The sequence below is a fragment of the Oncorhynchus mykiss genome, chromosome 13, assembly GCF_057628025.1.
Source record: "Oncorhynchus mykiss isolate SJ-2025 chromosome 13, ASM5762802v1, whole genome shotgun sequence".
Classification (NCBI taxonomy): Eukaryota; Metazoa; Chordata; class Actinopteri; order Salmoniformes; family Salmonidae; genus Oncorhynchus; species Oncorhynchus mykiss.
In genome coordinates this window covers 2,184,758-2,201,178 of record NC_143034.1, presented here as the reverse complement: position 1 = coordinate 2,201,178, position 16,421 = coordinate 2,184,758, and the positions used below count along the sequence as shown (strand labels likewise).

Here is a 16,421-nt window from a genome sequence, read left to right as displayed (position 1 = left end):
TAATAACCTGTTAACTACTACAGACTGGTGTGGATTATAACCTGTTAACAGACTGGTGTGGATAATAACCTGTTAACAGACTGGTGTGGATAATAACCTGTTAACAGACTGGTGTGGATAATAACCTGTTAACAGACTGGTGTGGATAATAACCTGTTAACTACTACAGGCTGGTGTGGATAATAACCTGTTAACAGACTGGTGTGGATAATAACCTGTTAACAGACTGGTGTGGATAATAACCTGTTAACTACTACAGACTGTTGTGGATAATAACCTGTTAACAGACTGGTGTGGATAATAACCTGTTAACAGACTGGTGTGGATAATAACCTGTTAACAGACTGGTGTGGATAATAACCTGTTAACAGACTGGTGTGGATAATAACCTGTTAACAGACTGGTGTGGATAATAACCTGTTAACAGACTGGTGTGGATAATAACCTGTTAACAGACTGGTGTGGAAAATAACCTGTTAACAGACTGGTGTGGATAATAGCCTGTTAACTACTACAGACTGGTGTGGATAATAACCTGTTAACAGACTGGTGTGGATAATAACCTGTTAACAGACTGGTGTGGATAATAACCTGTTAACAGACTGGTGTGGATAATAACCTGTTAACTACTACAGACTGGTGTTGATAATAACCTGTTAACAGACTGGTGTGGATAATAACCTGTTAACAGACTGGTGTGGATAATAACCTGTTAACAGACTGGTGTGGATAATAACCTGTTAACAGACTGGTGTGGATAATAACCTGTTAACAGACTGGTGTGGATAATAACCTGTTAACTACTACAGACTGGTGTGGATAATAACCTGTTAACAGACTGGTGTGGATAATAACCTGTTAACTACTACAGACTGGTGTGGATAATAACCTGTTAACAGACTGGTGTGGATAATAACCTGTTAACAGACTGGTGTGGATAATAACCTGTTAACTACTACAGACTGGTGTGGATAATAACCTGTTAACAGACTGGTGTGGATAATAACCTGTTAACAGACCGGTGTGGATAATAACCTGTTAACTACTATAGACTGGTGTGGATAATAACCTGTTAACAGACTGGTGTGGATAATAACCTGTTAACAGACTGGTGTGGATAATAACCTGTTAACTACTACAGACTGGTGTGGATAATAACCTGTTAACAGACTTGTGTGGATAATAACCTGTTAACTACTACAGACTGGTGAGGATAATAACCTGTTAACAGACTGGTGTGGATAATAACCTGTTAACAGACTGGTGTGGATAATAACCTGTTAACAGACCGGTGTGGAAAATAACCTGTTAACAGACTGGTGTGGATAATAACCTGTTAACAGACTGGTGTGGATAATAACCTGTTAACAGACTGGTGTGGATAATAACCTGTTAACAGACTGGTGTGGATAATAGCCTGTTAACAGACTGGTGTGGATAATAACCTGTTAACTACTACAGACTGGTGTGGATAATAACCTGTTAACTACTACAGACTGGTGTGGATAATAACCTGTTAACAGACTGGTGTGGATAATAACATGTTAACTACTACAGACTGGTGTGGATAATAACCTGTTAACAGACTGGTGTGGATAATAACCTGTTAACAGACTGGTGTGGATAATAACCTGTTAACTACTACAGACTGGTGTGGATAATAACCTGTTAACTACTACAGACTGGTGTGGATAATAACCTGTTAACAGACTGGTGTGGATAATAACCTGTTAACTACTACAGACTGGTGTGGATAATAGCCTGTTAACAGACTGGTGTGGATAATAACCTGTTAACTACTACAGACTGGTGTGGATAATAACCTGTTAACAGACTGGTGTGGATAATAACATGTTAACTACTACAGACTGGTGTGGATAATAACCTGTTAACAGACTGGTGTGGATAATAACCTGTTAACAGACTGGTGTGGATAATAACCTGTTAACTACTACAGACTGGTGTGGATAATAACCTGTTAACTACTACAGACTGGTGTGGATAATAACCTGTTAACAGACTGGTGTGGATAATAACCTGTTAACTACTACAGACTGGTGTGGATAATAGCCTGTTAACAGACTGGTGTGGATAATAACCTGTTAACTACTACAGACTGGTGTGGATAATAACCTGTTAACAGACTGGTGTGGATAATAACCTGTTAACTACTACAGACTGGTGTGGATAATAACCTGTTAACAGACTGGTGTGGATAATAACCTGTAAAATACTACAGTCTGGTGTGGATAATAACCTGTTAACAGACTGGTGTGGATAATAACCTGTAAACTACTACAGACTGGTGTGGATAATAACCTGTTAACAGACTGGTGTGGATAATAACCTGTTAACTACTACAGACTGGTGTGGATAATAACCTGTTAACAGACTGGTGTGGATAATAACCTGTTAACAGACCGGTGTGGATAATAACCTGTTAACTACTATAGACTGGTGTGGATAATAACCTGTTAACAGACTGGTGTGGATAATAACCTGTTAACAGACTGGTGTGGATAATAACCTGTTAACTACTACAGACTGGTGTGGATAATAACCTGTTAACAGACTTGTGTGGATAATAACCTGTTAACTACTACAGACTGGTGAGGATAATAACCTGTTAACAGACTGGTGTGGATAATAACCTGTTAACAGACTGGTGTGGATAATAACCTGTTAACAGACCGGTGTGGATAATAACCTGTTAACAGACTGGTGTGGATAATAACCTGTTAACAGACTGGTGTGGATAATAACCTGTTAACAGACTGGTGTGGATAATAACCTGTTAACAGACTGGTGTGGATAATAGCCTGTTAACAGACTGGTGTGGATAATAACCTGTTAACTACTACAGACTGGTGTGGATAATAACCTGTTAACTACTACAGACTGGTGTGGATAATAACCTGTTAACAGACTGGTGTGGATAATAACATGTTAACTACTACAGACTGGTGTGGATAATAACCTGTTAACAGACTGGTGTGGATAATAACCTGTTAACAGACTGGTGTGGATAATAACCTGTTAACTACTACAGACTGGTGTGGATAATAACCTGTTAACTACTACAGACTGGTGTGGATAATAACCTGTTAACAGACTGGTGTGGATAATAACCTGTTAACTACTACAGACTGGTGTGGATAATAGCCTGTTAACAGACTGGTGTGGATAATAACCTGTTAACTACTACAGACTGGTGTGGATAATAACCTGTTAACTACTACAGACTGGTGTGGATAATAACCTGTTAACAGACTGGTGTGGATAATAGCCTGTTAACTACTACAGACTGGTGTGGATAATAACCTCTTAACAGACTGGTGTGGATAATAGCCTGTTAACTACTACAGACTGGTGTGGATAATAACCTGTTTACAGACTGGTGTGGATAATAACCTGTTAACTACTACAGACTGGTGTGGATAATAACCTGTTAACAGACTGGTGTGGATAATAACCTGTTAACAGACTGGTGTGGATAATAACCTGTTAACTACTACAGACTGGTGTGGATAATAACCTGTTAACAGACTGGTGTGGATAATAACCTGTAAACTACTACAGTCTGGTGTGGATAATAACCTGTTAACAGACTGGTGTGGATAATAACCTGTAAACTACTACAGACTGGTGTGGATAATAACCTGTTAACAGACTGGTGTGGATAATAACCTGTTAACTACTACAGACTGGTGTGGATAATAACCTGTTAACAGACTGGTGTGGATAATAACCTGTTAACAGACCGGTGTGGATAATAACCTGTTAACTACTATAGACTGGTGTGGATAATAACCTGTTAACAGACTGGTGTGGATAATAACCTGTTAACAGACTGGTGTGGATAATAACCTGTTAACTACTACAGACTGGTGTGGATAATAACCTGTTAACAGACTGGTGTGGATAATAACCTGTTAACTACTACAGACTGGTGAGGATAATAACCTGTTAACAGACTGGTTTGGATAATAACCTGTTAACAGACTGGTGTGGATAATAACCTGTTAACAGACCGGTGTGGATAATAACCTGTTAACAGACTGGTGTGGATAATAACCTGTTAACAGACTGGTGTGGATAATAACCTGTTAACAGACCGGTGTGGATAATAACCTGTTAACTACTATAGACTGGTGTGGATAATAACCTGTTAACTACTACAGACTGGTGTAGATAATAACCTGTTAACTACTATAGACTGGTGTAGATAATAACCTGTTAACTACTACAGACTGGTGTGGATAATAACCTGTTAACTAATACAGACTGGTGTGGATAATAACCTGTTAACAGACTGGTGTGGATAATAACCTGTTAACAGACTGGTGTGGATAATAACCTGTTAACAGACTGGTGTGGATAATAACCTGTTAACAGACTGGTGTGGATAATAACATGTTAACTACTACAGACTGGTGTGGATAATAACCTGTTAACTACTACAGACTGGTGAGGATAATAACCTGTTAACAGACTGGTGTGGATAATAACCTGTTAACAGACTGGTGAGGATAATAACCTGTTAACTACTACAGACTGGTGTGGATAATAACCTGTTAACAGACTGGTGTGGATAATAACCTGTTAACAGACTGGTGTGGATAATAACCTGTTAACAGACTGGTGTGGATAATAACCTGTTAACAGACTGGTGTGGATAATAACATGTTAACTACTACAGACTGGTGTGGATAATAACCTGTTAACTACTACAGACTGGAGAGGATAATAACCTGTTACCAGACTGGTGTGGATAATAACCTGTTAACAGACTGGTGAGGATAATAACCTGTTAACTACTACAGACTGGTGTGGATAATAACCTGTTAACAGACTGGTGTGGATAATAACATGTTAACTACTACAGACTGGTGTGGATAATAACCTGTTAACAGACTGGTGTGGATAATAACCTGTTAACTACTACAGACTGGTGTGGATAATAACCTGTTAACTACTACAGACTGGTGTAGATAATAACCTGTTAACAGACTGGTGTGGATAATAACCTGTTAACTACTACAGACTGGTGTGGATAATAACCTCTTAACTACTGAGTGTGTGTGTGTGTGTGTGTGTGTGTGTGTGTGTGTGTGTGTGTGTGTGTGTGTGTGTGTGTGTGTGTGTGTGTGTGTGTGTGTCTATACCCAGGCTATAGTGTCGTCCTCTAGACTGCTGGTTGGGTCAGAGCTGCTCTCCTCATGACGTGTGTGTGTGTGTGTGTGTGTGTGTGTGTGTGTGTGTGTGTGTGTGTGTGTGTGTGTGTGTGTTTGTGTGTGTGTGTGTGTGTGTGTCTATACCCAGGCTATAGTGTTGTCCTCTAGACTGCTGGTTGGGTCAGAGCTGCTCTCCTCATGACGTGTGTGTGTGTGTGTGTGGTGTGTGTGTGTGTGTGTGTGTGTGTGTGTGTGTGTGTGTGTGTGTGTGTGTGTGTGTGTGTGTTTGTGTGTGTGTGTGTGTGTGTGTGTGTGTGTGTGTGTGTGTGTGTGTGTCTGTACCCAGGCTATAGTGTCATCCTCTAGACTGCTGGTCGGGTCAGAGCTGCTCTCCTCCAGAATCACCTGCAGCAGCAACTCAATGGACTCTTCTGGGAGACACACACACACTTTTAATACACACACACACACACACACACCGCAGACTGCACACTGTTAATACACACACACACACACACACACACACACACACACACACATACATACACACACACACACACACACACACACACACACACACACACACACACACACACACACACACACACACCGCAGACTGCACATTGTTAATACACACACACACACACACACACACACACACACACACACACACACACACACCGCAGACTGCACACTGTTAATACACACACACACACACACACACACACACACACACACACTGTCAACACACACACACACACTGTTAATACACACACACACACACTCGGTCTCCTACCTTTGATTGTAGCCGGCCGGTCAGGCAGGATGAAGACTCTGGGTCTGTGTGTGGAGCTGATGGTGGAGGGGGGAGGAGAGGGGGACAGGCCAGAGGATGTACCCGCTGATAGGCTGCCCTGGCTGGGGTGAGGGGCGGACCAGGGTGGGGGTCTGGTGGTTCTGAGCCTGGGGAACGACTGTGTGGAAGAGATTGGTTGTGTTGTGGTTGTGGATGGTTGTTTTGTGGTCAGTGGTGGTTGTGTTGTGATTGTGGATGGTTGTGTTGTGGTTGTGGATGGTTGTTTCGTGGTCAGTGATGGTTGTGTTGTGGTTGTGGTGGTGACCACAGGATTGGTTGTGACGACAGGGTAGAGGGGAGTTGTGTTCGGACCGCGGGGAGAGGTCAGAGCTGTTGGGGTCGGGGTCAGAACAGAACGGTCAGGATGGGTGGTGGTGTGTTCCTGGATAGGGTTGAGTGGTGAGGGGGGGGGCACCGCGGTTGAGGAGAGTACAGGTGTCTGTGAGAGAGGTGTGTGTGTTTGGATGGCGTGTGTAGCGTGTGTGTGTTCAGGTGTGTGTGTAGCGTGTGTGTGTGAGAGCAGGGGTGTGTCTGTGTCCGTCTCTGGCCATTGCGATTCACTGTCCGTCATTGTGGTGCTGGTCGTTGTGGTAACCAGTAGAGGTTGATCAGGGGTCAGAGGTGAGGCGATGGTCTGGACTACATCTCCCAGAGGCAGCTCTGCTGTGGTGAATGGAGAGGAGATGAAGGGATTTGTAGTCCCGTTGTAGTCTCTGTCTCTGTCAGGACTGAAGGGTGAGGAGGAGGAGGAGAGGGGTGAGTCAGGGAGGGTATGGAGGAGAGGAGAGGAAGAGGAGGAGGAGGAGAAGGAGGAGGAGAAGGAGGAGGAGGAGGAGGAGGAGGAGGAGGAGGAGGAGGAGGAGGAGAGGGGTGAGTCCGGGAGAGTAGGGAGGAGAGGAGAGGAAGAGGAGGAGGAGGAGGAGAGGGGTGAGTCATGGAGGGTAGGGAGGAGAGGAGATGAAGAGGAGGAGGAGGAGGAGAGGTGTGAGTCATGGAGGGTAGGGAGGAGAGGAGAGGAAGAGGAGGAGGAGGAGAGGGGTGAGTCATGGAGGGTAGGGAGGCGAGGAGAGGAGGATGAAGAGGAGGAGAGGGGTGAGTCAGGGGGGAGAGAAGAGGAAGAGGAAGAGGAGGAGGAGAGGGGTGAGTCAGGGGGGAGAGGAGAGGAAGAGGAGGAGGAGAGGTATGAGTCAGGGAGGAGAGGAGAGGAAGAGGAGGAGGAGAGGGGTGAGTCAGGGAGGGAAGGGATGAGAGGAGAGGAAGAGGAGGAGGAGGAGAGGGGTGAGTCCGGGAGGGAAGGGAGGAGAGGAGAGGAGGAGGAGGAGGAGGAGGAGGAGGAGGAGGAGTAGGAGGAGAGGGGTGAGTCAGTGAGGGTGTTTGGGGGAGTGTGTGTGGGGTGTGTTAGGATGGGAGGAGTCAGAGTGATTTGTGATGTTAGAGTGTTTGAGGGAGATAGAGATCCACTAGTAATGTTTGTCTCTAAAGAGAATGATGAATCCGTTTCACTGTTGATTTCTGTCCTGGTTGTCTGTCTTTGATTACTTCTGTCTGGATCCGGAGAGGAGGATGTTGGTGTTCGACTAGTAATGTCTGATTCAGGTAGCCCCTCAGTCACAGGTCCGCTGGTCTGACTCAAGGTGACCTCAGAGGTGACCTTTAACCCCTCAGGGTCAGGGGTCATCCCAGGTCCCCTCTCACCCCGCCCTACTCTGACGCTCCTGGTGCTCCTCCCCCCAGGGGGCCGGCCCCGCTCCGTCAGCCCAGCCAGGGTGTATCGTTGTGGGGTTAGGGTCCGGCCAGGCTTTCCTGGGCCTGATAGAGGGCTGGAGGTCAGAGAGAGAGGGAGACGCAGGGCTCTGGGGAGGGAGATGGATGGGTCTCTGTGAGAGGTGTGTTGGTCTGTGGGTGAATCTGTAGGTGAGTGTGTGTGTTGGTCTGTGGGTGAGTGTGTATGTTGGTCTGTGGGTGAGTGTGTAGGTGAGTGTGTGTGTTGGTCTGTGGGTGAGTGTGTGGGTGAATGTGTGTGTTGGTCTGTGGGTGAGTGTGTGGGTGAATGTGTGTGTTGGTCTGTGGGTGAGTGTGTGTGTTGGTCTGTGGGTGTGTGTTTATGTTGGTCTGTGGGTGAGTGTGTATGTTGGTCTGTGGGTGAGTGTGTGTGTTGGTCTGTGGGTGAGTGTGTATGTTGGTCTGTGGGTGAGTGTGTAGGTGAGTGTGTGTGTTGGTCTGTGGGTGAGTGTGTGTGTTGGTCTGTGGGTGTGTGTTTATGTTGGTCTGTGGGTGAGTGTGTATGTTGGTCTGTGGGTGAGTGTGTGTGTTGGTCTGTGGGTGAGTCTGTGGGTGAGTGTGTATGTTGGTCTGTGGGTGAGTGTGTGTGTTGGTCTGTGGGTGAGTCTGTGGGTGAGTGTGTATGTTGGTCTGTGGGTGAGTGTGTGTGTTGGTCTGTGGGTGAGTGTGTGTGCTGGCCTGTGGGTGAGTGTGTGTGTTGGTCTGTGGTTGAGTGTGTGTGTTGGTCCGTGGGTGAGATGTGTGTGTCCGTGTGTGTGTTCATTCCGGCAGGGTCCATGGGTAAGGTGTGTGTGTCAGTGTGTGTGTCCGTGTGTGTGTTCATTCCGGCAGGGTCGTACCCTGTAGTGACGTGGTCAACAGACTGAGGAGTTCCAGACATATCCCTTCTATTGTCTGGTTCTTCCTCAGGAAGCAGGGGGACTTCCCTATCGGCGTGCCCAGCCACGGTGAGCCCCGCCTGGGGAGAGGACCGGGTTGACGGCCCCTGTAGGGTGGGGGTAGAACCAGGGATCCAGTCCAACTCTAAATCTCCCACAAAGCTTTCAGATGGTTGAAGACTGCCCTCATCAACCCTCTCTCCCATCTCTCCCATCTCTCCCCTCTCACCCCTCCCTCCCATCTCTCCCCTCTCTCCCCTCTCTCCCCTCCCTCCCCTCTCTCCCCTCCCTCCCATCTCTCCCCTCTCTCCCCTCTCTCCCCTCTCTCCCCTCTCTCCCCCATCACCCCTCCGTCCCGTCAGAGTCAACATGTATTTGTTCCGGGCAGTTCCGTGGAAGCTTTCGGAGCGTTGGACTGAAGACACACCCATCCAAGGGCCTTGACGCTCCGAGGAATTCCAGTCGGCTTCCTGACCTAGAAACCGCAGGAACACACACACACACACACACACACAGACACACACACACACACACACACACACACACACACACACACACACACACACACACAGACCTTAAACAACGGCCCATAATCGTGTCGGGAAAACAATCACCAGTCACCATAGTAACAGCATAGACAAATTCACAAAGCTTCTCAGAGTTCGATCTAGAATCAGCAATTAGAGCTCTGGTCAACAGTAGTCCACTATATAGAGAATAGGGCTCTGGTCTATAGTAGTACCACTATATAGGGAATAGGGCTCTGGTCAACGGTAGTCCACTATATAGAGAATAGGGCTCTGGTCAACAGTAGTCCACTATATAGAGAATAGGGCTCTGGTCAACAGTAGTCCACTATATAGAGAATAGGGCTCTGGTCAACAGTAGTCCACTATATAGAGAATAGGGCTCTGGTCAACGGTAGTCCACTATAATAGAGAATAGGGCTCTGGTCAACAGTAGTCCACTATATAGAGAATAGGGCTCTGGTCTATAGTAGTACCACTATATAGGGAATAGGGCTCTGGTCAACGGTAGTCCACTATATAGAGAATAGGGCTCTGGTCAACAGTAGTCCACTATATAGAGAATAGGGCTCTGGTCAACAGTAGTCCACTATATAGAGAATAGGGCTCTGGTCAACAGTAGTCCACTATATAGAGAATAGGGCTCTGGTCAACGGTAGTCCACTATAATAGAGAATAGGGCTCTGGTCAACAGTAGTCCACTATATAGAGAATAGGGCTCTGGTCAACAGTAGTCCACTATATAGAGAATAGGGCTCTGGTCAACAGTAGTCCACTATATAGGGAATAGGGCTCTGGTCAACAGTAGTCCACTATATAGAGAATAGGGCTCTGGTCAACAGTAGTCCACTATATAGGGAATAGGGCTCTGGTCTATAGTAGTACCACTATATAGGGAATAGAGCTCTGGTCAACAGTAGTCCACTATATAGGGAATAGAGCTCTGGTCAACAGTAGTCCACTATATAGGGAATAGAGCTCTGGTCAACAGTAGTCCACTATATAGGGAATAGGGCTCTGGTCTATAGTAGTACCACTATATAGGGAATAGAGCTCTGGTCAACGGTAGTCCACTATATAGGGAATAGGGCTCTGGTCTATAGTAGTACCACTATATAGGGAATAGAGCTCTGGTCAACAGTAGTCCACTATATAGGGAATAGGGCTCTGGTCAACAGTAGTCCACTATATAGGGAATAGAGCTCTCTCTCTCTCTAAGGTCAGGGTGTGACTATATAGGGAATAGAGCTCTCTCTCTAAGGTCAGGGTGTGACTATATAGGGAATAGAGCTCTCTCTCTAAGGTCAGGGTGTGACTATATAGGGAATAGAGCTCTCTCTCTCTAAGGTCAGGGCGTGACTATATAGGGAACAGAGCTCTCTCTCTAAGGTAAGGGCGTGACTATATAGGGAATAGAGCTCTCTCTCTAAGGTCAGGGTGTGACTATATAGGGAATAGAGCTCTCTCTCTCTAAGGTCAGGGCGTGACTATATAGGGAATAGAGCTCTCTCTCTCTAAGGTCAGGGCGTGACTATATAGTAGTCCACTATATAGGGAACAGGGCTCTAAGGTCAGGGTGTGACTATATAGGGAACAGGGCTCTAAGGTCAGGGCGTGACTATATAGTAGTCCACTATATAGGGAACAGGGCTCTAAGGTCAGGGCGTGACTATATAGGGAACAGAGCTCTAAGGTCAGGGCGTGACTATATAGTAGTCCACTATATAGGGAACAGGGCTCTAAGGTCAGGGCGTGACTATATAGGGAACAGGGCTCTAAGGTCAGGGCGTGACTATATAGTAGTCCACTATATAGGGAACAGGGCTCTAAGGTCAGGGCGTGACTATATAGGGAATAGAGCTCTAAGGTCAGGGCATGACTATATAGGGAACAGGGTACCGTTTGTTCCCATGACTAACCTGTATAGAACAGCTGTAAGTTGTGTTGAGAGCTGGTGGGTCTCAGGACCCTCCAGGTGACTACAGCTTTACCAATGCCCAGGAGGAGAGCCCTCTGCCCGGCCACCAACCCCCGCTGCTCCCCGCTGGCTCCACAGAGCACCGTGACCTCTGACCCCCGGTCCACAGACACCCGCTCCAGCCGTACTGTCCCGTTAGCAGGGACACCTATAACCCAGGTCACTATATAGACTATATAGACTATATAGACTACAGGCCTACTGATAGACTATATAGACTACAGGCCTACGGATAGACTATATAGACTACAGGCCCACTGATAGACTATAGGCTACAGGCCTACTGATAGACTACAGGCCTACTGATAGACTATATAGACTACAGGCCTACTGATAGACTATATAGACTACAGGCCTACGGATAGACTATATAGACTACAGGCCTACTCATAGACTATTTAGACTACAGGACTACTGATAGACTATATAGACTACAGGCCCACTGATAGACTATATAGGCTACAGGCCTACTGATAGACTACAGGCCTACTTATAGACTATATAGACTACAGGCCCACTGATAGAAACATACCTTCTACAGTCAATCAACTATATAGACTACAGGCCTACTGATAGACCATATAGACTACAGGCCGACGGATAGACTATATAGACTACAGGCCTACTGATAGACTATATAGACTACAGGCCGACTGATAGACTATATAGACTACAGGTCCTACTGATAGACTATATAAACTACAGGCCTACTGATAGACTATGTAGACTACAGGCCTACTGATAGACTATATAGACTACAGGCCTACTGATAGACTATATAGACTACAGGCCCACTGATAGGCTATATAGACTACAGGCCTACTGATAGAGTATATAGACTACAGGCCTACTGATAGACTACAGGCCTACTGATAGACTATATAGACTACAGGTCCTACTGATAGAAACATCCCTTCTACAGTCAATCAACTATATAGACTACAGGTCCTACTGATATACTATATAGACTACAGATCTACTGATAGACTATATAGACTACAGGCCTACTGATAGACTATATAGACTACAGGCCTACGGATAGACTATATAGACTACAGGCCTACTGATAGACTATATAGACTACAGGCCTACTGATAGACTATATAGACTACAGGCCTACGGATAGACTATATAGACTACAGGCCTACTGATAGACTATATAGACTACAGGCCTACTGATAGGCTATATAGACTACAGGCCTACTGATAGACTATATAGACTACAGAATGGAATTTTATGGAACGGTCTGCCTACCCATGTCAGAGACGCAAACTCGGTCTTAACCTTCAAGTCTCTACTGAAGACTCATCTCTTCAGTGGGTCATATGAATGAGTGTAGTCTGGCCCAGGAGTGGGAAGGTGAACGGAAAGGCTCTGGAGCAACGAACCGCCCTTGCTGTCTCTGCCTGGCCGGTTCCCCTCTTTCCACTGGGATTCTCTGCCTCTAACCCTATTACAGGGGCTGAGTCACTGGCTTACTGGGGCTCTCTCATGCCGTCCCTGGAGGGGGTGCGTCACCTGAGTGGGTTGATTCACTGATGTGGTCATCCTGTCTGGGTTGGTGAGCCCCCCCCCCCTTGGGTTGTGCCGTGGCGGAGGTCTTTGTGGGCTATACTCAGCCTTGTCTCAGGATGGTAAGTTGGTGGTTGAAGATATCCCTCTAGTGGTGTGGGGGCTGTGCTTTGGCAAAGTGGGTGGGGTTATATCCTTCCTGTTTGGCCCTGTCCGGGGGTGTCCTCGGATGGGGCCACAGTGTCTCCTGACCCATCCTGTCTCAGCCTCCAGTATTTATGCTGCAGTAGTTTATGTGTCGGGGGGCTAGGGTCAGTTTGTTATATCTGGAGTACTTCTCCTGTCCTATTCGGTGTCCTGTGTGAATCTAAGTGTGCGTTCTCTAATTCTCTCCTTCTCTCTTTCTTTCTCTCTCTCGGAGGACCTGAACCCTAGGACCATGCCCCAGGACTACCTGACATGATGACTCCTTGCTGTCCCCAGTCCACCTGGCCGTGCTACTGCTCCAGTTTCAACTGTTCTGCCTTATTATTATTCGACCATGCTGGTCATTTATGAACATTTGAACATCTTGGCCATGTTCTGTTATAATCTCCACCCGGCACAGCCAGAAGAGGACTGGCCATCCCACATATGCTCTCTCTAATTTTCTCTTTCTTTCTCTCTCTCGGAGGACCTGAGCCCTAGGACCATGCCCCAGGACTACCTGACATGATGACTCCTTGCTGTCCCCAGTCCACCTGACCGTGCTGCTGCTCCAGTTTCAACTGTTCTGCCTTATTATTATTCGACCATGCTGGTCATTTATGAACATTTGAACATCTTGGCCATGTTCTGTTATAATCTCCACCCGGCACAGCCAGAAAAGGACTGGCCACCCCACATAGCCTGGTTCCTCTCTAGGTTTCTTCCTAGGTTTTGGCCTTTCTAGGGAGTTTTTCCTAGCCACCGTGCTTCTACACCTGCATTGCTTGCAGTTTGGGGTTTTAGGCTGGGTTTCTGTACAGCACTTTGAGATATCAGCTGATGTACGAAGGGCTATATAAATACATTTGATTTGATTTGATTTGACTACAGGCCTACTGATAGACTATATAGACTACAGGTCTACTGATAGACTATATAGACTGCAGGCCTACTGATAGACTATATAGACTACAGGCCTACTGATAGACTATATAGACTACAGGCCTACTGATAGACTATATAGACTACAGGCCTACTGATAGGCTATATAAACTACAGGCCCTACTGATAGACTATATAGTCTACAGGCCTACTGATAGACTATATAGACTACAGGCCTACTGATAGACTATGTAGACTACAGGCCTACTGATAGACTATATAGACTACAGGCCCTACTGATAGACTATATAGACTACAGGCCTACTGATAGACTACAGGCCTACTGATAGACTATATAGACTACTGGCCCTACTGATAGCCTATATAGACCACAGGCTCTACTGATAGACTATATAGACTACAGGCCTACTGATAGGCTATATAGACTACAGGCCTACTGATAGACTATATAGACTACAGGCCTACGGATAGACTATATAGACTACAGGCCCACTGATAGAAACATACCTTCTACAGTCAATCAACTATATAGACTACAGGCCTACTGATAGACCATATAGACTACAGGCCTACTGATAGACTATATAGACTACAGGCCTACTGATAGACTACAGACCTACTGATAGGCTATATAGACTACAGGCCTACTGATAAATAATAAATAAACAGGTACATTCCATACCTGTTATAACCTGTCTAGGACAATAAACAAGGACGTTCCATACCTGTTATAACCTGTCTAGGACAATAAACAGGGACATTCCATACCTGTTATAACCTGTCTAGGACAATAAACAGGGACGTTCCATACCTGTTATAACCTGTCTAGGACAATAAACAAGGACGTTCCATACTTGTTATAACCTGTCTAGGACAATAAACAGGGACGTTCCATACCTGTTATAACCTGTCTAGGACAATAAAGTCAACGACTTATAGAAGTAAACGTTTCTAAAAGTCAACCACTGTCACTCCGCCACCTCCCCCCCAACAAAAAACAATATGATTGAGGACATTGGCAAGTAGCCTAGTGACTAGAGCGTTGGACTAGTAACCGAAAGGTTGCTAGATCGAATTCCCCGAGCTGACAAGGTAAAAACCTGTCGTTCTTTCCCTCAAACAAGACCGTTAACCCACTGTTTCTAGACCATCATTATAAATAAGAATTTGTTCTTAATTGACTTGCCTCGTTAAATAAAGGTTAAAAAACAACAACAACAACAAAAGAAAGAAATAAAACCGACCCTCTCCTCCTCTGGCCTCTCCTGTAATCTAATTAGTTTGGTTTAACAGGCCGGGCGCTATAAACGTCAGCCGCATTCCTCAGCATATAGAGAGGTAGATACAGTAACCCACTCTCATACTGTACTCAACTCTCAGACAAAAAAATGTTGTCTATGAACAACACGAATGAACCATGTTGTCCCAGGAGTGTAGCCCCAGTCATCAGACCTACTGTACAGAAACTGCATTTTGGTTAACAATCTAAAGATTAAAAAAAAAAAACGCAACATTTTAGGGTTTAAATACCTAAATCCTTTCTCACTGCTTCCAGGGTTCAGATCAGGACTATCCACACACCTATTGTCTGACACAATTGTCAAATAAATGTATATATATATAAAGACAAAATATATTATCTTACCTGTGGTGAAAATGAAGAGAAGTAGAAGTCCCAACCCCGACCAAGAGATGTGTAGCCGCCGCATCGTGTGTCTGTACACATCTCAGTGACAGTCGGTCCAATAATTCCATCCAGACAGCTGAGGTCAGGAGAGAGCTGTGCGCTGCGTAATCGTTACCAGTCCTCAATCTGCCCAAACACTCGCTGACAAAACCAAGACAAGAGAAAACCTTGATTTCACTTCCCCCCCCTCTCACTTTTCTCCTCCCAGCCGAGTCTCCCGACCATCCCAGAGAAGAGAAGTGAACAAGGCTGGAATTCCCCGCCCCATTTTTTCCACTCTCTCTCTCTGTCCCTCTCCAACGGAAACCGGAGTGTTGTCAGCGGGAAAGACAGCCTGTAAATGAGACGCACGGGGTGTGTTTGTGTCTGTGTGCATGGAGGTGCTCTGCGTGTGTGTGTGTGTGTATGTGTGTGTGTGAAAGCGAGAGAGGCAGAGAGAGAGAGAGAGAGAGTAGTGGCAGTAGTACTAGGGTAGAGCCAACATCGGTCCTCCCGGCGGGGGGGGGGGGGGGGGGGGGGGGGGGGGGGGGGTGGACAGTGATCGCCACAAGAGGCGCGCTGCTCTGTTTTAATTAACACACAGTTTAAACGGTGAGCAGGAAGCTGTTAGCTTTTAATGGGACAGGAACAGATGACAGAGCAGGTAATGAGTGTTTTAATGGGACAGGAACAGATGACAGAGCAGGTATTGAGTGTTTTAATGGGACAGGAACAGATGACAGAGCAGGTAATGAGTGTTTTAATGGGACATGAACAGATGACAGAGCAGGTAATGAGTGTTTTAATGTGACAGGAACAGATGACAGAGCAGGTAATGAGTGTTTTAATGGGACAGGAACAGATGACAGAGCAGGTAATGAGTGTTTTAATGGGACAGGAACAGATGAAAGAGCAGGTAATGAGTGTTTTAATGGGACAGGAACATATGACAGAGCAG

The 16,421-nt window shown here is 45.9% G+C and overlaps 2 protein-coding genes across 3 annotated transcripts in view; both read right to left on the bottom strand.

The window, feature by feature from the left end:
- The window catches only part of vap (vascular associated protein), a 70,121-nt gene extending 64,907 nt beyond the window's left edge, over positions 1–5,214 (bottom strand). The window contains exon 1 of the mRNA XM_090194707.1: positions 5,166–5,214. The gene's annotated coding sequence lies outside the window, so the exon portion shown is untranslated. The remainder of the gene's footprint in view (positions 1–5,165) is intronic.
- A 75-nt stretch (positions 5,215–5,289) lies between these two features.
- On the bottom strand, positions 5,290–15,882 carry LOC149978478 (uncharacterized). 2 transcript variants are annotated; one of them, XM_090194654.1, is made up of 3 exons: positions 15,443–15,882; positions 5,971–9,165; positions 5,290–5,605 (listed from the first exon to the last, which is right to left on the bottom strand). In XM_090194654.1, exons 1-3 carry the CDS (start codon positions 15,504–15,506, stop codon positions 5,313–5,315), a joined length of 3,552 nt encoding a protein of 1,183 aa, XP_090050780.1. In that variant the 5' UTR covers positions 15,507–15,882; the 3' UTR covers positions 5,290–5,312. The 2 variants fall into 2 exon arrangements, with proteins under 2 accessions (XP_090050780.1, XP_090050782.1); XM_090194656.1 differs by having other exon boundaries at positions 5,290–5,602.
- Positions 15,883–16,421: the final 539 nt, after the last annotated feature.

Excerpts from the sequence above, each read along its gene's own strand:
- LOC149978478 (XM_090194654.1), bottom strand. The coding sequence starts at position 15,506 with ATGCGGCGGCTACACATCTCTTGGTCGGGGTTGGGACTTCTACTTCTC. Across the intron at positions 9,166-15,442 it reads TCTCTTCATTTTCACCACAG|GTCAGGAAGCCGACTGGAAT; the intron begins GTAAGATAATAT and ends TGCGGTTTCTAG. Across the intron at positions 5,606-5,970 it reads CCGGCCGGCTACAATCAAAG|AAGAGTCCATTGAGTTGCTG; the intron begins GTAGGAGACCGA and ends TGTGTCTCCCAG.